The sequence below is a fragment of the Stegastes partitus genome, unplaced genomic scaffold (assembly GCF_000690725.1).
Source record: "Stegastes partitus isolate 25-593 unplaced genomic scaffold, Stegastes_partitus-1.0.2 Scaffold605, whole genome shotgun sequence".
Lineage (NCBI taxonomy): Eukaryota > Metazoa > Chordata > Actinopteri > Pomacentridae > Stegastes > Stegastes partitus.
This window is the reverse complement of record NW_007578336.1, coordinates 29,936-52,534: the sequence shown is the minus strand read 5'-3', so window position 1 is coordinate 52,534 and position 22,599 is coordinate 29,936. Positions and strand designations below refer to the sequence as shown.

The 22,599-nt window shown below is 41.5% G+C and overlaps 2 protein-coding genes across 2 annotated transcripts; one reads left to right on the top strand and one right to left on the bottom strand.

The window, feature by feature from the left end:
- The first annotated feature begins 2,369 nt into the window (after positions 1 to 2,369).
- On the top strand, positions 2,370 to 6,742 carry LOC103362804 (mitochondrial glutamate carrier 1-like). The gene is made up of 9 exons (XM_008289298.1): positions 2,370 to 2,488; positions 2,913 to 3,038; positions 3,372 to 3,427; positions 4,001 to 4,091; positions 4,175 to 4,293; positions 4,411 to 4,600; positions 4,696 to 4,853; positions 4,996 to 5,071; positions 5,191 to 6,742. The coding sequence occupies exons 1-9, from the start codon at positions 2,466 to 2,468 to the stop codon at positions 5,348 to 5,350; spliced, it is 999 nt and encodes a 332-aa protein (XP_008287520.1). The 5' UTR covers positions 2,370 to 2,465; the 3' UTR covers positions 5,351 to 6,742.
- A 992-nt stretch (positions 6,743 to 7,734) lies between these two features.
- LOC103362803 (CD9 antigen-like) lies at positions 7,735 to 19,958 on the bottom strand. Its single transcript, XM_008289297.1, has 8 exons — positions 19,743 to 19,958; positions 13,961 to 14,063; positions 10,897 to 10,994; positions 10,714 to 10,788; positions 10,531 to 10,614; positions 10,383 to 10,439; positions 10,174 to 10,257; positions 7,735 to 10,074 (listed from the first exon to the last, which is right to left on the bottom strand). Exons 1-8 carry the CDS (start codon positions 19,809 to 19,811, stop codon positions 10,009 to 10,011), a joined length of 636 nt encoding a protein of 211 aa, XP_008287519.1. The 5' UTR covers positions 19,812 to 19,958; the 3' UTR covers positions 7,735 to 10,008.
- Between the last annotated feature and the right edge of the window lie 2,641 nt (positions 19,959 to 22,599).

Sequence of the window (22,599 nt, the reverse complement as noted above, 5' to 3'; positions counted from 1 at the left end):
TGACCCAGCATCAGCCAAATGAGACCAATAATAATGTTTACGTCAAAAATCACTTTGGTATTTATTTAGTAAAGTAAACTTAAGACATATGACTTAATAGTCATGCTTTTTTAGCTTGAGGGATAATATAGAACACATGCAGCCATTATTTTGCTAATTATTTTTCACAAATTTGTTTATGTATTTGTTTTTAAGATACTGACAATTGTATGTTTTTTTTTTTTTTTTTTAACTTTTGTGTTTCCTAACAAATTTATCTTTATTACTGGTTTGCCTTTTGATTGTTGGGTTACCTTCTCATTAGGTGACACAAATGAGGATTTATGCTACTAAATACCTCTCACACAATGTGCAGTGTTGTTTTGTTGAACTTCCTATGGCCTAAAACGTGTCTAATCAATCACATGGATCAGCTCTTACCAGACACACAGGGTCAGAGAAGTTGTTGTTAGTCGCTTCACATGCATCGTCTGGCCGCATCCTCAACCCGCAGTGACTTATTGTGTTGTCAGTATAACACCACCTCCTACCTCTGTTGTTCCTCTGTATGACCTGTGTTAAATAATCCCTGTACATTCATGGACACACACACACACACACACACACACACACACACATGCATACTGTTACCACTGTAAATAGCTGACATGATTTCTAGAATGATAGTGTACACTTAAGTCTACTGGGCCACTTAAGGTGGATTAAGGTTTCTATAAAAGAGGATGGGCGCCCTTGATATATATTCAGAGAATAACAGAGGAGACAGAACAGCCAGGAATTGGGGGACGCAGTGAGAGGAAGAGTCTAGACGGACAAACATCAGAACAAAGCTTTATTAGATAAGTTTCATACGTTTTCTCCTAATTTAATCAACTAAACTTGAACTCCATGTCAAGGTTTGTTTTTCTCTTCAGTTTCGGTTGCACGGAATTTACCGAATTGATATTGCTGCAGTGATAGCATCCTGACTGTCTCTAATTTTTCACTGTCCGCCTGTTTCTGTGTGTCTGCACTTTCAGCATGTCTTTATCTGTGTTAAAATGCTCGCTGCTGTGTTTGTTGATGGTGGGGACAGTGTGTGCCTGTACACTGAAAAATCATACCTTATGGCTTGAGAAGGAAAACTGCACCCAGTGTGTGGCTGTCAACACCACCATTTGCAGCGGCTATTGCTACACTAAGGTGACAATTGTATACTTTTAAAATCTTTATCTTGGAGTTCAGTTAAGGATGCAAAAAAAACATTTACAACAAAGCATATTATGAAAAGATGTTGATGTGATGATGCACATTAGAAGAATATTTGACACTTTAAACAGCATCATACTGTTTAATATTAATATTTAATTCACACTCTCTAACAGGCCTGTTTTCTCTACTCCAGGACACCAATTTGAAAGGACGGTTTGGGAGGACTTTCTTGATCCAGCGTAGCTGTGTGCCTCTCTCCCTGGTGTACCGGGCTGCCCATATTCCCGGCTGCCCTCCGGGTGTCAGCTCACAGCTGTACTATCCTGCGGCCCAATGCTGCAGCTGTAGTCGCTGTGACACACGCTATCTCAGTTGCGTCCACCCCAAACGGATCTCCTATCATCAATGCTCAGTGACACTTGACTGAATGAAGAACCAGCCTACTGTGGAAACCTGACAATATGCTAATACGACCAATGCACAAACATGGCAAATAGCCAGATGGACCAGCAGTGCTTCTGCTTGTTGATATAGTGGAGTACACTTATGCCCCAGAGCTGTTCGTGTTATGTTTTCACTAGTTTGCTTAGCAGTTGAAATTGGAGTAGAATCCTGTGAATGCTTTGTGACTTGTATTACCACAGTAAATAAATTAAATGACTCATGGAAATAAATATGTGCATGAAATTAAGTCTAATTTCTGTGCTTACTGATAGTTGCAGCAGTGTTTGAGATATACATCGAGTAACAAGCTCAGCCTGTTGCATCATGCTCTTGTTATTGAGCTTGCTGAGACAAGTTGGTCCGTCTTACAAAGAAGCACGGCAGGTCTGTTAAATCTGCACAATTTGTTTTCAAAATCTAAATTGTCTGGCTTCAACAAATCAAAATATGATATAAATAATGAATTGCACTATCTTTATTTGTGATTTCACCCACTAAATGAATAAGCGTTTGTGATTGCAAAACTCAGAACTGAGGAGTTGGTTGAAAACGATTCCCTCACACAGTAGGCAGGTGTACCCCTGGGTTAGTTTTGGTTGGGTGATGACGGGCCCTGGCTCTATTTCTTGGCTGGCGATGCAATGGGTGGAGAGTGATGTCCTATTTATCCTCGGATCCACAGGGCTGGACTTGCCTCTATATATATAACCCCGAGCTTCTCTCTACTCTCGCCTTGCTCAGTGTCTCTCAGGGACTCTCAGCCTGCTCTCCCTCTGCGGCCTTTCTCCTTTGTGCTGACCAACTTTTGCACCCAACAACAACCAAGAACCATGGCCCAGCAACAGCAGATTAGGTATGAACCTGTCCAGCATGACATGCGAATTACTGAGAGAAAAATAGAAATTGAGCTTTTTTTTTTTTTTTTTGTCATTTAATTCCATGAATTTTTACATAGTAAACGCATGTAGTTTGCCATCTGTTGTTTGTCAAGATCTAGAAGCCCTAGGGTGTGTAACACTTTAAACATGTGTGTATGTTGTTTGATTTAGCCTGTCAACAAGTTATTTTTGGATTAGTCAGTCTTTACCCAGTTCGGTTGCAAAGCTAATGCTTTACATAAAGTCAACACTTTGGCTTTAAGAAGCATAATCAGTTGCTTTCCATGGAGATTATGCTGCTTTAGTTCAGTTTCAGCTCACTTTGTTAACCAGCCTGTCTTGTGTATGATGAGAAAAGAAATGACTACACTACACCCGTTGTGACTTGTCCACGTACAGCCTACCAGCTAAATTGATCAATGGAGGGATTGCAGGCATGGTAGGAGTCACCTGTGTGTTCCCAATCGACCTGGCCAAGACCCGACTGCAGAACCAGCGCAGCGGGCAGCAGCTCTACAAGAACATGTACGAACCACACCCACCAAAACAGATGGTTGTGTCAGAACACTGCTCTTTGTCTTGACTCACAATGCACATACAGTACAAAAGCATATTTGCACAGTATACCAGTCTATTCCTCATTACCTTTCAGTAACACGTATACAGGAAGCTGTCTTTCCGTTAAAATATCAAGTTTGAAAACATTCAGCAAATGCTGCCGTCCCCACCTTGCCAGGGCCTTCAGAGTGTCAAGATTATTAGTATTTATCAGTATATTTTTGTGACAGCAGAGCAAAATTTAACATAGCAGCATATCTATTTTCTTTGAAGCTAATTTGTTTATTGTTTTCTCGTCAGGATGGATTGCCTCATAAAGACAGTTAAATCTGAAGGCTACTTTGGCATGTACAGAGGTAAGACTCCACAAAATGTCCACAATTGCAGTAGAATTAAGTGGTTTCGAACCCAAAATGAGACATACACAGGAGAATCTCAGCCTGCTTTTACTAAAATGAGAGTGTGATGCGGTCTGATTCCCTAATCCTGTTTGAAAATGGTAGAACCAATACGTTTGTCATGTGAACCAAAACAAACCTGGCCAATTTTCATCAGCCTCTCAGCGAAGATGCTGCTCTGCATCTCAGTGTTTTGATTACACTCCATGTAAGCCTGTGCAGAAATGGCTCAGTGGGTCAGTGGTTCATCTTGCAAGACAATTAAAACATGTTGTGGATCACAGTGACCTACTGACTGGCTCTGTTGTTCTGTTAATGCACAGCTTGCAGTGAAATTATGGCACAAACCATAGCTCTGTGATATGGGGAGTGTTACTAATCGGTAAATAAAAAGTCCTCCTGTGTTATCCCTCTGTTTACTTTGTTTACTGCCACTGTGCAAACTTTGCTGTCAGACATGCGTCAATAAGAGTGATGGCGTTTTTGCTTCATTAGAATTAAATTCGTCATGAGCAGGTCCTCTTGTTGCAGGTGCTGCTGTAAATCTTACCCTGGTAACTCCAGAGAAGGCCATCAAACTAGCTGCTAACGACTTCTTTCGCCACCAGTTGAGCAAGGATGGGTAAGTAGCACTAGATACAAAAGACTCCTATCTATATGATGTTCCATTGTTGATTTTTTAACTCAGTGCATATGTATCCTTAGGGGTAGGTTGACCGTGTTGAAGGAGATGTTGGCGGGATGTTGTGCAGGAATGTGCCAGGTCACCATCACCACACCCATGGAGATGTTGAAGATCCAGCTGCAGGATGCAGGCAGGCTAGGTAAGTTCATCTACAGCTATTTGTGCTAAAACTCTCTTTGCTTTCCAGTTAAATCTAGTTTTGGAATGATCTAATTTCTGCCTTAGTAGCAAAGGTTTTGTTTTCTGTATCTGCCAGCGGCCCAGCAGAGGGTGATGCCTAGTGTGGTGTCAACTCTGAAGATGGGAGGGACCAGTGCCGTTCTTAGCCGCTCCTATAACGTCAGCCCTCAAGTCATGCGAGTGTCCGCCATACAGATCACCAAAGAGCTGCTGAGTACCAAAGGAGTCACTGGACTGTACCGGGGACTTGGGGCCACACTGATGAGGTGAGATAGGAATGTAATTCTTGGTCTTACCTAACCAACTTTGGTCTTTTTGTCCACTGACTATAAATGTGAACATGTTTGTTTTGTCTTTTCAGGGACATCCCGTTCTCCGTTGTGTACTTCCCTCTTTTTGCACATCTGCACCAGCTCGGCCAACATTCATCTGAAGACCCATCTGTGCCTTTCTATTGGTCCTTTATGTCTGGATGCTTGGCTGGATCGATCGCCGCTGTGACTGTCAGCCCTTGTGATGGTGAGGACCCTAAGTCAGTGCAAATAGCCAATCAATGTTTGGAGCACCAAGTAGATGCTAGTTAAACTTTCACTGAAAGTTTAAATAGTCTCACATATTTTAGATTTTCTTAACTAAAGTAAGCTTTGTGTGTGTTGCACAGTGGTCAAGACAAGGCTACAATCTCTCAAAAAGGGAGCAAATGAGGAGACCTACAATGGAGTAGTGGACTGTGTCAGGTAATCTTAATCATCTGATTCCTCACCAACACCATCAACCACTTTGCCTTTCTCCTGATCAGGGGCGGTATGCATAGTGTAAGTTTCATGCTAACTTTTTGCTCCCCTTTTCAATGCAGAAAAATCCTGAAAAAAGAAGGTCCTGGTGCGTTCCTCAAGGGGGCCAGTTGCCGGGCTCTGGTTATTGCCCCACTCTTTGGCATTGCCCAGGTTGTGTACTTTGTCGGAGTCGGAGAGTTCTTGTTGGGGTATACTCCCTACAACATCTACTCTGCATAAACAAGCTGTTTCCAAGTCTCTCTGCTGTCTCATTAAATTACGGCAGCTATGCCCTGGGCGCAGCAATGGACTCAGCTCTCTGTTACTGTGTACCTTCTTTCTTGTTGGAGGTTTGGGGGTAAAACGCTAAAGGGACCAGAGAGAGATGCCATGTTATTTCAAAAATGGTTTCAACTTATGCCTTTAGCCTGACTATCTCTTATCAAAGAGACTGAGAGAGAACCTTACCTGTTTGTGGGCTTTGGCAGAGCTTGTTGCAAGAAAAGAGAGTTCCTACCCTCACTGACTACACTGATCACCGTTTTGCTCAGAACAGACTTGATTGTACTCCTGTGGCATCAAACCGTTCCCTCTGTTTTCTTAGATGTAACACCCAACTCAACCTTGACTGTAATCCTAACTTGCACATCCCTCCACCTGCCAAGTGTGCCAAGTATCATCAACTCTGAATGGCAGGATATTGAAACTTTACTTGAATACCTTTAATGCTGTTTTAAAGGGTCACATGTAAAACAAAGGCATGGATGTCGATTCCAGTCTGTGTATATACAATATATTTGTTTTTAAAGTACATATATTTTGGAAAATAACTTCTTCCACAAGATGATTTCCACATGCTGTCCTCGAAACAACTTGGATGAGAAAATATCTGGAAAACAGATTGCTTAAGTGGTCATAGCTTGGAACAAATTACATTTTTGGATCGTCTGTTCACCAGATTGCGATATTTGGATTCTGTGTTATATCACCTTGAGTAAAAAGGAGTGGTGGTTTTGATTTCTGGAGTTAAATTTTCCCCCCAAACATGTGGCTGATGTGATTTTTTATTGTGCACAGTGAATCTCTTCTATGGCAGCCTAGACAGTTCTGATGATTCAAACTTGAGCTCTGTGGCTAAATAACTCAATGAGGCCAACTTTGGAGAACTGCCTTTTCATGGTAAAGGAAAGGAAATTTATGGCAGACAAGACTTAATGGATGGATTCATGAAGCTTTTGGGACCAAGTGAAACATCTTCTAAACATGTAGCCATGTTCTCTTGGTTGATTATGGTTGTTTCGTTGGTTTCTTGTCAGTGTTGCAGGAGCACAAGCAAATGTGTCCTGTTGGGCTGTTTGAAAGCAAACCTGCGCACAATGTTGATCTCATCTGGAAAATTTCATGGCTCAAAAATGCTTACGGTGCTTTTAACAATGTAAATATGTATTCTGTATTTGTTTTTGTTTTGTTACACTTTTCTCAAACTGTGCAAGTTCGACTCCAACTAAGAGCGGTTTTGACTTTTCAGCACGTCAATCCAGCCAGTTGAGAAAATTATTATTTTTTAAGTTCATTTTGGAATTATGCATGTAAATACAGATTTCTAAATGGTGAATAAATATTTATAAATGCCATGTTTGTTTGTGTTGTTTGTGGAGCGTGTGTAGCTGGAAATGCTGCACGTTAAAGCCTGTAATCACTACAGTCAGTAGAGCTACTGGAAATGGGCAGCAGATTGAGTGAATATTTTTTTTTTCTGATGCAAGCTTGAAAGGTGTTACACTACTCCTCTACACATGCATCACAAGCGTGGTTGAGGTTTTGGCAGTAAAAGTGCTCATACTGCAGTGTTGGGGTAACTTTACCCTGGGTAGTCCTGGAGCCTCTGCCACATTGCATGCATAACTATGCCCATAACTAAATATTCAGCTGTCCTTAAAGCTCAAGTGCAGAAAGGTGAACCTCTGGCATGAATCTGATGTGACTAAACCTGGAAACCTACCTAATTACAGGGTATATCGCTGGTTTTCCTGGGGATCACTGATTCCTTCTAAATTTACACACACACGTACAGTATACGATGCTACATTTAGAGATCCTTTTCTGTTCCAGGAAATTAAAAAAAAAGGATTTTTTGAATGTCAACACTGCAAATTTTGTCATAGCATGCCATTTTCTCATAATTTCTAGTTGAAGTATCAATGTGTTTGGGCGACATTTGGCAAAATGTGGAGGCTGTTTTTCATTACTGGAAAGGACTGGAAGTCACTGATATATTTTCAGAGCCTGAAACCAATGCAGCAAGCAGAATATATGACTCAGGCCCTGTGTGAAATGGTAGACTGATACCACTAGAGACATCTTAGATGCTAAGGGACTTCACAAGTTAATAAGCATCCAAAAATCCCACATGCCATGAGGCTTCTATCCAGAATCAGAAGTGTATATGCAAAAATATTTTCAATAAAAACCAAAAAAGCCCAAAGTAGTGCAAGAATCAAATCATTACTATACACCATTCTGTTCTTTTTGTGTCAGTTCCTACAAAAGATTACCAGATTTCAATGTAACTGAAAATAACTACAAACATGTAAATCTCTGTGATGGAAGAAGACACAGGGAAAGTCTGTAAAACCTTAAAACCTTTATTTGAACTTCAAACACCCATATTCCTGAGAAGCCTGGAATGGTATGAAAATAAATTAACACACAATCATCTATGAAAGGCTCGACTGTGCTTTTTTTTTTAGGTGCGGAGCGTGTTTCGTCTCCAGATTTGCTTGAACAAACGTAACTGAGGAACGCAGCAACAGCTTCGAGGATTGAGTAGGAGTAAACTGTTTAAACTCCGCTGAGCCTCTGAAGTGACAGTCTAGTGACTCTTCAGTGTCGCTTCAGAGTAAACACTGCCTACTGGCATCCCAAAGTGGTAAGGAAGCTTTTGTTGTCTCCTCACTTGTGTCACATTACACTGAAGTGAAAAAAAAAAACAAAAACAAAAAAAGAAACAAACAAAAAAAAACTCATAAAAAAGCAAAATTGACCAGTGCTTACATCAAATATAGCGTGATCATTTGAACTTAACATTAACATGATTGTTCAGAGTCCTCAGAGGAGACTTTCTTTGTACCAAAAGGCTTTTGAAATAGTTGGCAAGCTAATTGTTGCTTTACGCAAGACAGTCAAGTGACACGGCGAAACAACAGCGGCGAGACGAGCTAATATGTGCTACTCACTGAACGTCTGTGACAGTTCATTGCAGTCCAACTCTACAAACATATGTACACTTTTTGCTACATTTATTTGCTACGCTCAGACAGCCTGCAGCTCACAGAATAGCTTGTTATCAAAGAAAGGCACGTTAAGAAGCTGTTTTATCCGTGTGGATTTGCTTTGACCACATTTGCAAACACTGTCAAGACTACAACACTGTACAAACTACTGCAAACATCTGTCTACACACAGCTTGTTAAATAGTAACTAACACATCAGCCACAAATAATGTACAACTACAAAAAAAAAACTAAAAAAAATCCACACATATTTACACACTGGAGTCCTGACACTTGGAACAAACAAATTTACAGTGGCCTGATTTGACATGGATAAATTAAGTGATCCTAGGTTTTCTGAGGTTGATGAAATAAGAGGAACCATTTTACTGGATCTTGGTATGGGAGGTGTACTTTTAAGGCACAGAGGGGGGGAAAAAAAGATGATAGTGGGAAGAGGTCAAAGGCCGAACATGGGAATCCAAAGTTCGCTGCTCTCAATTGACCGGCCAGTATAAGTTTAGCCTGTAAACATGGCCACATGATCTGGGTCTTCTATACAGTTGGCAGACACCAAGTGTACTTTCTTATGTAAGAGAGCGTATACATAATCAAAGAAAGAGTAGGCAGGGGTGTTCATGACACTGGATCACACAGCCTAACAGACGAGTAGCGAAAAAGGGAATCCTATCTGTAATTTATTTTTTTATATCTGCAAATCATGTCACATTAGAACATGCGAGCCAGTGGTATAGTTGTTGAAAGAAACTCTTTGACATTTTGGGAAAAATGCCTACTTACTTTTTCGTCATGCTCTCATGCCTGTATAATAAATATAAAGCAACAAAAAGTCAAACTATTCCTTTACAACAACTGGATTTTCGTTGTAGAGAGCAACCTGTGCGGTCTGAGCGGTTCCAAGAGTGTGTGTATAGTGTGTGTGTGTGTGTTAGTAAAAGTGCTGGGGTTACATGATGGATGCATTTGAAACATTCACCAGTCATTCCCTCTCTTGACACTCCTGTCCTCTGATTCCACCAATCAGGACTCGCTTCCAGGAGCCAGAAAAACCTTTTTTAAGGCTGCGGTCTCATGTAACACAACATTGCTGTGTTTGTATGTCCGTGCACGTCTATGTGTGTGTTTTCATTCTTGTGTGTTCAAATAAGCAAACTCAGCTGCTTTGGCCTCAGATTGCTCTCTCGGGCTTTAGTTTCCCACAGGCAAGAGGTCAGTGTCAAGGCTATGTGAAAAAGCATTGACACTACTGTGACAGTATGTGGGTCAAAATTTGTAGCGGTGGCCAAATGGCCATGAGGGAAAACTATTTGACAAACTGTCAGGTAATTAGAGACTATTCCCACTTGATATGCGACAGTCTTATCAGAATGCTATAAAAGGTAGATTGCACTACTTAACTTGTGACTGGACATAGATAAAGAATGATTCTAGGAAGAAAATATTGGAGGATCAGGCCAGGAGAGAGGGTGTGAGCACCATAGTGAAAAGGAATTTTTTTGAACGTGTTCTGTTTCCTGGGTCCCTGCGTGGATGATGGATAGGAGCTGACATTTGAGCTGAAGTGCTGTACAGGGGCTGGACACAGGAGGAAGTGAAGGATAAAGCTTAGATGACCTCCCTGCTGTTGCGAATGGCACAGCAGAGCACCATACTGAAAATCATCCCAATGATCTGTTGGGAGACAAAAAAAAAACAAAAACAGAAATCATATCATTCTCAGTCACAATTGAGTGTGTGATTTCTGCCTTTTTGTCTCTTCTCCTGACTCACCATGACTCCAGCGATGCCAATTCCCACGTATCCAATGATGTAGAGCTTACTGTTGAAGAACTCTTTGATGCCCTTCTCACAGTCCTGCAGAGAACAGAGGAGAGGAGTCGAATGGGATGTTTCGCATCGTACCCGTGACTCATTCATTAGACAACAAAGCAGCAGAATTTAATTTCCGCCCTGAGCCTGGAGCCGATGACGGGTCTTACCGTGGTATCTGGCTCGAGATCAGGGCACGGACTCGCCACGGTTCCACAACAGTTCAGCTAAGAATGGAAACAAAACATTAAAATGTTTTAAAAGGCAACGCTTTTTTAAGTAATGCTATTTTACACTGATTTTTTTCTTGTTACATACTACTTTCTGGTAAGACATGATCAATGTGCCGTTGCTGTTTTCATTGTAGGTCTTTGTGTAGAAGTTCTGGACATCTTCGATTATCTGCGCGAGAAAGGATGAGTGATTGACTGGGTGCCACTTAGGTGTTGATTGAATCACTCAAAGACATCAACTTCTAAATGGGTGAAATTATGAATGTACCTTGTCTTTGTTTAGGAATCCAAATACCCCTGCTGCCACCTCGGAACCAAAGATGATCAGCAGGCAGGCAAAGAACTAAAAACCCCAAAAAATAGTCGACATTAAGTGTTTAATACTTGTAAACAGGATAAAGGTGCACTTCAGATCATTTTTTTCTCCTTATTTGTATGAGTTTGTACTCACTGAACCCAGCAGACATTGAGATTCTCTAACAGCTCCACAGCAGCCAAAGAAGCCGACTAACATCACCAGACTGCCAGCACCAATTAGTATGTACACACCTGGGGAACAGAAAAACACAACAGAAGATGTTGCTTACATGCAGTGATAGTGATGGTAAACAAAAGGAAAACCACAATTAGAATACCACTTAGTTTGATAGACTGTACACATGAACAGTGCATTCACTGTGCTTCTCTAAGTGCCTGGGTTTGATTGCCCACTACACTCCTGTTAACATGCTCAGTTTTTCCCAGCTCAATCATCCGGCAATTACTTCACAGAGTCACCAAAAGGCGGCAGCATAGAGCTGGGAATGCAAGTGGAGACAGTCACTTTAAAGTGCTAAAAAAAAAAAAGCCCAAGCTGCAGACTGTTGAACTTTCATCTGATGTGCAGATTGCTGTGCACCTGGGCACCTGGTTGCTAAGAAACTTATTCCTCTGACTTCTTCCTCTCCGCCCAGCTTTGCACACTGACTTAAGGAGATGTTGTACAAACAGAAAGAATGCATCTCTACAAACCAAATAAACAGGATAGATTTAAGAGGATGCCTTTTGCATCACATCACATACATAAGGACCTTGGTTTGTCTTGTAATATAAAAGGATATGGAACTTAGCTTTAGTCATTTCTTATTGTTGCTCATCTTCACTCCCAAGATGTTACTACTGTGTAAATGTTGTAAAAGACAGCAGCGTCTTTTTTATTTGAAATTGTTTTTTCTTTTTTCATGTACAGTCGTCCTCAAATGTATTCATACCCTCCCGTTAAAGAAAAAAAAAAAAAAACAGCTGTCAGTCAAATAAGTTTAAATTGACAAAAGTAATAATAAATAAGAATTTAATGAAAATCAAGACATAGCTTTTGAATTGTGGTTCAACAGAAATATTCAAAAATAAAAAATAAAACAAGCAAACAAGCATGATGGGACCCATGAACTAATATGTTGTCGAACAACCCTTTGAGCCAGTCAAGTGTTTTCTATAACTCTCAATCAGACTTCTGCACCTGTTGACAGGTATTTTGTCCCACTGCTCATCAGCAAAGTGCTCTGATTTGTCCTGGACAGTATTGTTTGTTTTAATTATTCTTTTTAAGCACAATTCAAAAGCAATGTCTTGTTTCACTAAATTAGAATTTAGCTTTTTTATTTATTTGTTTATTATTACTTTTTTCAGTTTCTAGTTATTTGAGTGACTGTTGTGAATTTTGCTTTTCTTCAATGGAAGGGTCTGAATAAATTTGAGGACGACTGTATCTATCTATCCCAGTTGCAAAAAAAACTGAGAACTGTAAATAAAATATGAGCCCAACAGTAGACCCACTTATGATGCCTTATAAACACCCTTGTTAGCTCGAGTCTGGTTTAATGAGAGCCCTAAGTGGGATGCTTCAAGTTCTCTTAGTTCCCATTAATCATCTCATTAGGAAACATGCATCATCAGTAGGTCTGCGGGGATGAGCTCAACACTGTGGTGCCACCACTGTGCTCTGATACAGGTGAGGCCTGTTGCAAGGCAACGGCTCCACAGAGGATGAATTGAGAGAGGACACATCAGCCCCCCGAGTACTACGGGCTCAGGTGGGAACAAGACAGTTCATGGGCTCTCAGCGTGTCTACATAAAACACAACGATTACACTGGGAGTGGCGTTTTCTTCAGTTGTTAGTTTAGTTTGTGGTGCCAATTCAGAGCGCTGATGAGCTTTTAACTTCTTCCATCTGCTGACAAGTGATGCTTCTGCACTCCCTTGTGCTATAAACTCAACAAAACTGTCTCTGCTTGGAAGAAAAACATCGCATTGTTTTTCCTTTTTTGTCTTTTAATCCAAAGTTATTGTCGTGTTTTTATCGTACGTCATGTCTAAGCACAAAGAAAAGAGGAGCTCTGTGTGGACTTGACGCCATGGGAACGAGCCACAGCAACTGCTGAGCACTCTCAGCTGTGCCTGTGGGACTCGCTCTCACTGTCAAAGCCATGTGTAGCGCTGTAATCTCAAAGGACCTGACAGAAGCCAGCCATCCTCAGTTAAATCACATGGACATCTGAGTGTAGGTCACTGGCACACAGAGAGGCGGTGAAATACCTTTACAGCGTTAAAAGAGTTTGTAAGAAAAGACACACCAGTTTATCATTACAAAGCAATATACTTCTTAACAGTTTATCTGATTTTGGAGAAGAAAATACAGTCGGCCAGGAATGGAAGGATCTGCTCTGGAGATCACACAAACTGCAGTGTGGTGGGAGTGCATGTTATTAAGATGTGCCCTTGTAGAGCCACCCCTCCTCTCCTCTTCTACATTCTGCACTGCCATTTCAAGCTGTGTCCAATCTTGTTCCGGCTTGACATGTTTCCTATGATGTCCATGATTGCCCTCTTTCATCTGCTTGTTGAAATGCCCCCACTGCCCTCCTTTGTTTTTTTTCTTTCCGTCTGGGGGTAGAGTGACAGGTTGAAATGAGATGTACAAACCTCTGGTAGTTTCCCTCATGCAACAGTAATTTCCTGTTACTCACACTTATCTCTAGCAGGAAACTTTAACGTTCTATTCTGACAATAATAGGTAAGTGGAAAACCTTTATCTGTACATCCATCAAACTAATACAGTCACACACTTCGTAGAATTTATAGCTTGGTGTGATAAGATGATGCCATGTATTTTGAATGATGCCAAAATAAGAAGAATGTTCCTTAAATTGCCATTTCTATTCATAATATTCAGCTTAATTGCTGACAGAAAACAACAGACCTTCCCATGACCCATTTAGAGTGGTTTCCCAGCAACATATATTTAAAACACACACCCAAGCAGCTCTTTTTAAGCAAAACAACCCAATGCGGTGGCAAATGCACAATTTATCATTTTTAGCTGACAGCAACCGCACTCGAACGGATTCATTTTTACAAAACATGTGGGGAATTGTTCAACACATGTACTGGATCAACAGCTTTGCGTTGAATGTGATTCGGTGTATTGTTGCACTTGACTGTAGAGATTAGCGGAGGTTGTGCTGCGGCACTCACCAATAAAGAAGGTATCTGGAGCCTTATCGCCACTGAGCAGGGAGACGGTTTCTGGGTCAAAACGCAGCCACAGCCCCACTGCCAGAACAAAGGATCCCATCAACTGAAGAGAGACAGAAACAGAGAGATGTTAAAACAAAAAACACACATGTTGATTACAGAAACAACAACTTTTATAGGCAAGTGGAGGGTGTGTAACAATGCACCGTTGAGATTCATGTGTTTAATTAATTGCAGCTAAAACTTTCATAAATACTGAATCCTGATCTTTCTCTTTGGTGATGAAAGTACATTAATAACCATAAAACTGGCACTTGGTTGTAGAAATACAGTCAATTTTCTGCCTCGTGTTTCACAACGAGGCCTATTTCTCATGTAATTTCTATCCTCGGTTTTTAGATCTGACATCATTCTGGCAAATTTGTTTCAGCTTTCATCACAATGTTCTTTTCATCTAAAGCTCAACAGTGGACCGGCATGTTTTTCAAGTCCCTCAGACGGCTTGTTCCTTAACTCCCCCCTGAATGTGATTTTCCACTCAGGCCCTTCCACCCTTTCCACTTTGCAGGCAACAGGGGTATAATTTCAAGAGCTAGATGGCTACAATGTTATATCTTGTGTCAAAACAATGGGTCTAGATATTTGGTCTCCACCATGGGTCATTCATCTAAAAGTTCCAGACTAATAGATCCCAGCAAATGTAAGTTATGTAACTTCTAAAACACCCCTCTGCCATCGTGCAAGTAAGGAGAAAATGACCCGCTTGGCTGTGGGCAGCAGCGTGGCACCTTGAGCTTAAACAGGCTCTCCTGTTTGTTTGGAAATGTGGTTACATGTTACTCATAGTTTCCTTCATCTAAACCTCCATCACTATACGTCGAGCAAAATCATAGTCAAGGTTCTTGCTTCAGGGCTACAGCAAAAAAAATAAAACGCTTATTCTCTAAGTGGTGAGAAGACACTGAGGTAAAAGCTGAGTTTTTTTGTTTTCAGAAATCCGAGATGCTCTCAAGGACAGAGAGGCTGTGGTGGGCGCTTTGCTGACAGATCAATACTGAGAGGTTTTAATGATCACTCAGCTCGTACCCCCCGAGGATAATCCAGTCTGAAAACCTTCAAGTTGAGCTTCAAAACAACACAGTGTCGTCACGTGTGCGCGTGCAGAGGAATAAAATGATTCGTCTAAATGGAGAGTATTTAGGAGCGCTGGTCACATGGCCTCTCTGTGTCCCAGATCTAGAATTTAGGTAGACCACTGTTTGTGTGACTGTTTTTTTAGGCCCTTACGCTCTTTTTTTAAGTGCATTTATTAAAAAAATAAAACAATCCCTGTAGCCAAATTGAGGCAAAAGCAAACAGCCTCATCTTTAAATTGCCTTCTTGTTTCAGGTTTTTTTTTCCTGGTTCTGCGAGCTCTCCTTTTTTGCTCTTTGTCTTCTGTAACTCATCCTCACCGTCCACGCTCGTCTCCTTCCATCCACAGGTTATATTTTATGGTGTTGGTTTGAAGTCAAGCCAGTGGCTCAGTTGTAAAGCATTGGAATGGGACAGGTGCTGGGAAGCCGGCTTCCTCCCAAATGGAGGATTTAGTGTCATGCGCTGTGATGTATGGGACAGCTGAGCTCTCGGGGGTTGTGGGATTAGTTGGTCCAAAGTGATAAAGCACAGCGGAGCAAAAGGCTTGTAGATCTACTGGTTAAAGCGAAGAGCTGCTCTGGATCTATTTAACAATGATATTTGTCCAAACACCTGATGTAGGGGGGAAGCGTGAGGTGAGGCCTGCTGAATATCATGGACACGCTGCTAGCAGCTATCGGCCGTCCACGAGCTACTGTGGATCGGTGCTGTGTGGAGGAGCAGGTGGTTGGTTCGCAGTTGAAAGGAGGTTTTTGCGCTCAGCCAAACCTCATTACTGTTATGGCTCCATTTAAAAGCCTTTTCAAAACCAGATTTCAAAAACAGTGCAGTCAATAGCTGACATGCTAAATACAATCCCGACACTGGCACTCACGAGGCCGACTATCCCAGCGGTCCCATTAACACCCTCTCTGCTTTCATACCCCCCAGCTTTACCACCCACTCACCCTCCCTTCCCACCCCCTGATTTATCCCCGTGCATCCCCCTCCTCCTCCACACCCCACACAATCTCGGCCTCTCCCTCCCGGTCTCACCCAAAGGACAAAGACCCACTGTCTCCCTGTGACTATATGCTTTAGTGCACAATGGGAGGGAAACCGGCAGACACAATGAACGGGAGAATGAAATAGGGAAGGGAGAGAGGAAAAAAGAGTCATTAGAGGAGCCTTTTTTCTTTTTTTTTTTCTCTCTGCCTGCAGGAAAAGAAGCATCTTATTGCAAGACAAACTCTAACCTGTGTCCTACACAGGTTCTGTAGAGTCTATATTTTTTTCTAAAACACACACAGGAGTGAGAATAAGAAGTCCCCCGTGTCCTCTTTTGGTCCCAATACCTCTGAAGATAGTTTGTGTGTCTGGATATTCCTAGGCGGGAATGGAAATCTCTGTGTCGAAGCTTTATTGAGGTTCTTTTACAGTTTAGGGCCCGACTTTTTAACGGTGCAGTTAAATAGTGTTTTTGTGAGGGGGAATTTCCATGAGAACAGGGGCTGAGCTGACACAGGGCTGTGGTCTTGGTCAGAGACAGTCTGCGGCATTATCCGCTTTTTAGGTTAGAAAAAAAAAATGGAGCTTTACTGTAAATTAAAGCAAAAAATAGTATATGAAAGCAAAACAGTTACAAGCTGCTTCTTAAAAATCCAGCAGTAATTGGTGAGTGATTTAAGCTGGTCAAAAAATAGCCTGCTGTCGGGCTCATGTTTGGAGAAAACAGATGCAAGGGCACATTAAAAATGATGGGCAGGAGGAAAGTGTAAATAAGAGTGAGATAATTATGGGTGGAGTAAATCCTATTGTACTCGGCGACAGAAAAGGAGGGGTGGAGAGGAACGGCACACATGGACCTCTGCTATAATGTGTCTGTAGGGCTACATTGCAGGAAAAAATATTTAGAATTTGCACAGATTTTTAGGTCAGTGAATGCTGCTAGAAATCTTCACAACGTCACTCTTGGACATATATTAAAAAATCCGCTCCAAATGATGTGGTAGCGTCACCTCCGATGATTAAAACTCCACTTTCTGGTTTAATGTGAAACAGACATATGGCAAATTGAATGAGCTAACAGCATCACAAGGTTATAAAGCTGTGCAATTATACCATTCAGACAAGGCTTGTTTTCTAAATTACTAGAAAGATCTCTTTTACAGTATGGTTTTTATTGTAAATATAGAATGACATGGGCGGCAGGTTTAACGCTTACTAAAAGGAGGATCCTTTACGTTGTTGTGACATTGTGGGTTCTGCAATGTCAGTAGTTGTAACATTTAAAGATGAGTTGATGGTCCCTGACTTGTCCTGTTTAAATGCCACAGAACTGCTTGGGGCGACACTACAATGTGATATTTTTAGCTCTGTTTGTAAATGCACCTGGCACTCACTGGTTTTGAATGACATTACTGGTCATTTAGTCCTATAAAGTAAATGGTGCTTTACCTACCAGGCTACTTTATTTACAGTTCTCATTAAATTATTAAAGTGAAATGATCTGCGTATCGATTTGATCATTTGACAGTTATATTATTAATTTAGTGTGTCTTACACACTACAGAGAAAGATAGAGGATCTTGAAAGTGATTTAAACCATAATCCTAAGCCCTGATGTGACTTTCATAAAAATGAGGATATATGCACACAGACAAAGACAATTGTTTTCTGTTGGACCAAGTGAACCATTAACCAAATGGTTTTCCCCAAACATTGTTTTAGATCAAGAGGAAGAACACTGAGGGAAAATCCATGGGAAAGTACACTATTTGTGCATTTGTGCATACCACTGTGACGCCATGTTTGCCCTGCACTGTTTACCTCACAAGCTTAATTTTTGACTAAATCACAAACACGGTCCGGACAAGCTTTCAAGGTGTCCCGCTGTTTGCAGCAAAAATATAGTAAGTGAGCTCAGCAGGAATCTAACTACACCATGAAGCTGTGGCCTGCAGTGAGAGAGATTTAAAAACAAAATTCTGCATTTGTGTGTTTCAAATAACGGCGGTTGTTAAGTATGTATATGCCAACCTTCATCCACCTGATAAAGAACAATAAAATATCTTCGTTTAAAGTGTGTTTGCTTGTTGACTACATTCAATAGTCAACAGAGTCCTCTTTACAGTCAACTGGGGCTCTCGGGGGGGGATTTGATAGGCATCATATCTGCCCTTCCTCCACCCGCTTTCATCACTCTCATACTTCTCTTCATGTCTCACTCCACAATCAACAGAGAAGAGCTGCGGCCCAGAGGGGGATTGGGATGCTGTGATTATGAGCGGTGGGTTATCGTTGTTAAACCAAGAGCGGGGAATGTGCAGAACTCCTGCAGATAGAAACTGAGGAGAAGGGTTTTATTTGTGGTCTTGAGACAGCACACACAATCACAGAATACTCAATATCCTCATCTCTTTACTGTCATTATCTGGGTCAAATTCATGCCAACTGTCCCTCTTTTGCCATGTGGCCGCGTGCACGCGCACACGAATATCCCTCTCAATCTCCCGGTGACCCTTTTCTCAACTATCCCTATTCACTGTCTTTCTCACTTTGCACTTCTTCTGTCACTGAGATTTCCCTCCAGGCAGCAATCCATGCCTCTTTCCCTCCCTCCCTCGTCTTCACCTGTCTTTCGCCGCATGTGTCCACACACTCGGTGGCAGCCGGTGGTGGGGACTGCTGCGTTTAGGGCTCCGACAAGGCTCTGCTGCTTAGCCAGGCAGGAGCAGCAGACTGAAATTATGCTATTGTCCTGCTGTCACAATGGATCCATTCACAGTGTACTCGGCGCCTGATCCACTCCACAGATGCTTGCTGGAAAATCTCTCTCTCACACACACACAAAGTAACTTCTACATGAGTGTGGCACAAATAAAGCAAAGTGCACCCAAACACAAAGATTATCTATGAAGGACATCAACATCTTGTAGACTTATTGTGTAAAGCTGTACACTTTGAATGGACTTTAACAGGAATGTCAGGGTTTATGAAGGCAGAAGCATGTGTGCAAAGACACACTCACCCACAAACACACACCTTTCACATCCACCTGACTGTTTGTCTTGAGTAAAGTGACTCTCTAGGGCCTCCTCCTCCTCCTCGGTGCCCAAGAGGAAGCAGAGGGAGGGAACTTGTGGTCCTAACGTCAGTTTATCAATCAGCTTTGCAGTGCGTTTTAATGAAGCAATGTGGCACAGAGAGCCAAGCGCTAAGTTTGTTTTCCATGCTGTTCCTCAATCTCTCTCAGCCTCTCTGTCTTTTCATTCAGTCTTCCTTTCAAAAACACGCTTCCCCGGGAAAAAGGGGGCGGGTTTTTCCTCTGTGGAAAATCTGATTTGAGCCCGGTGAGCCAAAAGTTAAAAAAAAAAAAAAAAAGAACCTCGAGCTGTCACCCTTTCCGCGCCACGCAGAGTAAGCCTGAAACCACGCCGGGACAACAACTCAATAAAGCACACAAGAAGGACACATCCATAAAATGTAAAATTAAAAAAAAAGAATAGAAACACCTTAGCATCGCCGTGAAACTCCCACGTGGGTGTGAAAGTCAGCTGAGTGCAGCGATCAGGCGACCATTCTGCTCTGCTGCACTTGCTGGCTGTTTATTTACGCACAGCTTGCATCTCACCGTTACGCAGCGTAACGCCAAAGGTGCACTTACCCAGAAGATGAAGTTGAACACGAACAAAAGGTATTTCACGCATTTCATTCCTCCTTCCACCTTCCCCATGTCGGCTGGATGTCACTGGCTTTTGTATTTATCTCCAGCAAAAAAAAACAAAACCAAAAAAAACAACCCAAAACGCTCAGACGGTTGTTCTGGCTGCGCACAAAGTGACAATAACGGTTCACCCGGCTGCGGCACTTGTGCATCAAGGAGCGTTGTCACAGTAGCCTCCCCCCCTCCCTCTCTCCCTCTCTCTCTCTCCCTCTCTCTCTTTCTCTCTCTCTCACACACGCGCACATACACACGTGCACGCACAGTCACACACACAAAACACCGCAGGATCCGCTTAGACTCTTTCCAGACCGCCCCTTTCAATAATGCAGAGGGTGACTGAAGGGGGGGTCGAGACTAGTCGATGGGGACTTGGTGTTGTTACTGAAGTGTTGTTTTCCTATTACTTGCCTATAGGTTCATGTATGTATGTTTTTCCTGCTTATATTTGAGAATTATCTTTAAGTTTGTGACCTCATGCCACATAAATATATAAAGATCCCCTTCATGCATGTTAGAAAAATACTGTGTGAAAAAAAGGTCAGCTGCTCAGTTTGGAATTAGAAGTCTTCCTCCATCATTGGACATTTGTGTGCAATGTAGGATCGTGTCTCGACTGGGATGCAACAAATCCTGCTTTTTCTGTACAGTGAAGATTACAAGTTGCACAGAGTATCAAAATCTAACCCGGACACACAACAAAAATTAAATAGCAGCACAACATATAGCAGCATATCGTGGACCATGTTGCTCAGCATATGAGGCCTCTGATCACAAACTGCACATATGAAGTATTGGTAACTGACGGGTAAACCGAGGGGAAGTCGGGCTTCTGTGCAGACGTTAGATGTTTAAACAGGTCTGTTTGGTTTTGTAATCACATTATTAGATAACAGGATTTACTCAGTTTCCGTTCACAATAAAAGACGCGGTGGTGCTCAGGCGTTTCCTAATTGCAGGAGGCCCAAACCCTTTCCTGTGCGTTCAAACCAGATGTCTTTGTAACAAAATATCAATGTATAAATGTCTCATAAAAAGAATAAATCACATTTTATAAAACTGCCTAGTCAGTAAGAGTTTTATTGTAATTCGCAAAGGATGGATTGTTGGTTTGTAATTCACTTTTGTCAATATTTATCTTAAAGATGTAAAAAATTTTCTTCTTAATGAAATATATTTGTCACAGTGTAAATGACTATAAATCACTGTTACCGTGTTCAGGTGTCGTTTCTGTATGTTACTGGGTTAAAACAACCCTTTTGTCTTTGGTGGGTTTTCTACTCTGTGTTTGTGCTACATTGACTCAAACGGGATCAATTTTGACCCACTTCTTATAACCGGGTGAGTTTTTCAGCCAACAGCAAGGTATCACAAGCTGAGCACAAAGAAGATCCAAACTGTATCTGCTGTTATTAAAACCCAAAGAGTAGTTGTCTGTCACGGAATGCCTGGGAGGCTGTATCTAAGGAGCAGCACCGCGTTCAACATAAATATTTTCCACACCACCATGGAGAGCAGAGGGGACGTGCATTCATCACAGGCAATCAGCTGCTCATATCCTTATAGAGGAACAAAGTGTTCGCCCGGTCGAACAGGAATGTAAAGATGGAGAGAGAGAGAGAGAGAGAGAGAGAGAGAGAGAGAGAGACAAATGGCTTGATTATGTATTAATGTGACTGATGTCAAAGTCGTCTCAAAATTTAAACCTTTAAACCTCCAAGTTGCTCCGAGACTCATTAGGGGAATTGTGAGGGACAGAGAGCAAACAAAACAAGTTTAGCTTGGACGCTAACCAGAGCAGCACCGAAAGAGGAAAGGCCGATAAGACTGCTGGGTTCCAGCTTACTGGTTGTTGTTGGCTGCTGGTGGCTCAGCTGCTTCATGGTTCCAAACATGTGAGCGATGAAAATGTTCGCAGGGCACGGCCTGCTTCGAAATAGATAACAAATAGCCGACTAGATCATTTATAGTTCAACATGATGCTTCATGGGTCCATCATTGAGGTGACGTAGTCTTCAGTAGCTCTGGTTTTTATGCTGACAGGCAAGCTGCTGTTATGTTTGACTAACTGCTAAAAAAAATCCAATCATAAACTGTTGAAAGGGGCCCATAAAAAAGAAGTTATGAGCATTAAACAAACATAAAAAAAAAAACTATTAAAACTCTGAAAATAACATCAAATATCTGTAAAATAACTATATATCTTGTAGTTGATTTAAATACAGTATAACAGCATGATGTTACAGGCACAGATTGTAAAAGAATGAATTACTATCTGTAAACATTTGGATATTGGATGGTGTTTTATCCTTTTTTTTTCTTTTTTTTTTACACTGAACTTGTGAATAATTTTCTTCCCCCTGTGATTTTATTAGACTGGACAATCTGTAAAATACCACTTTAAAAATGATTTATGCTTTAAAATCTTATACATGGAAGATTTTTCTTTCAAATGACAGCAAATATCTGTAAAATAATAAGACTTTTTTAGTTAATTTAAAGTACAGTGCAGTAAATACGGTGTAATTGTAGAATTAAAAGAATAAAAGTGACTATCTGTAACCATTTTGATATTTGATGGCATTTTATCCACAGTGTTGGCCTTTTTTTATCCAGTGAACTTGTGAATCAGTGTTTTTGTTATTGGCTGTAATTTTACTAGATATCATCTACAGGCGAAATAAATAAGGGATCCATCCATCCATCCATTATCTATACACCGCTTAATCCTCACGAGGGTTGCGGGGGGCTGGAGTCTATCCCAGGAGACACCCTGGACAGGTCACCAGTCTATCACAGG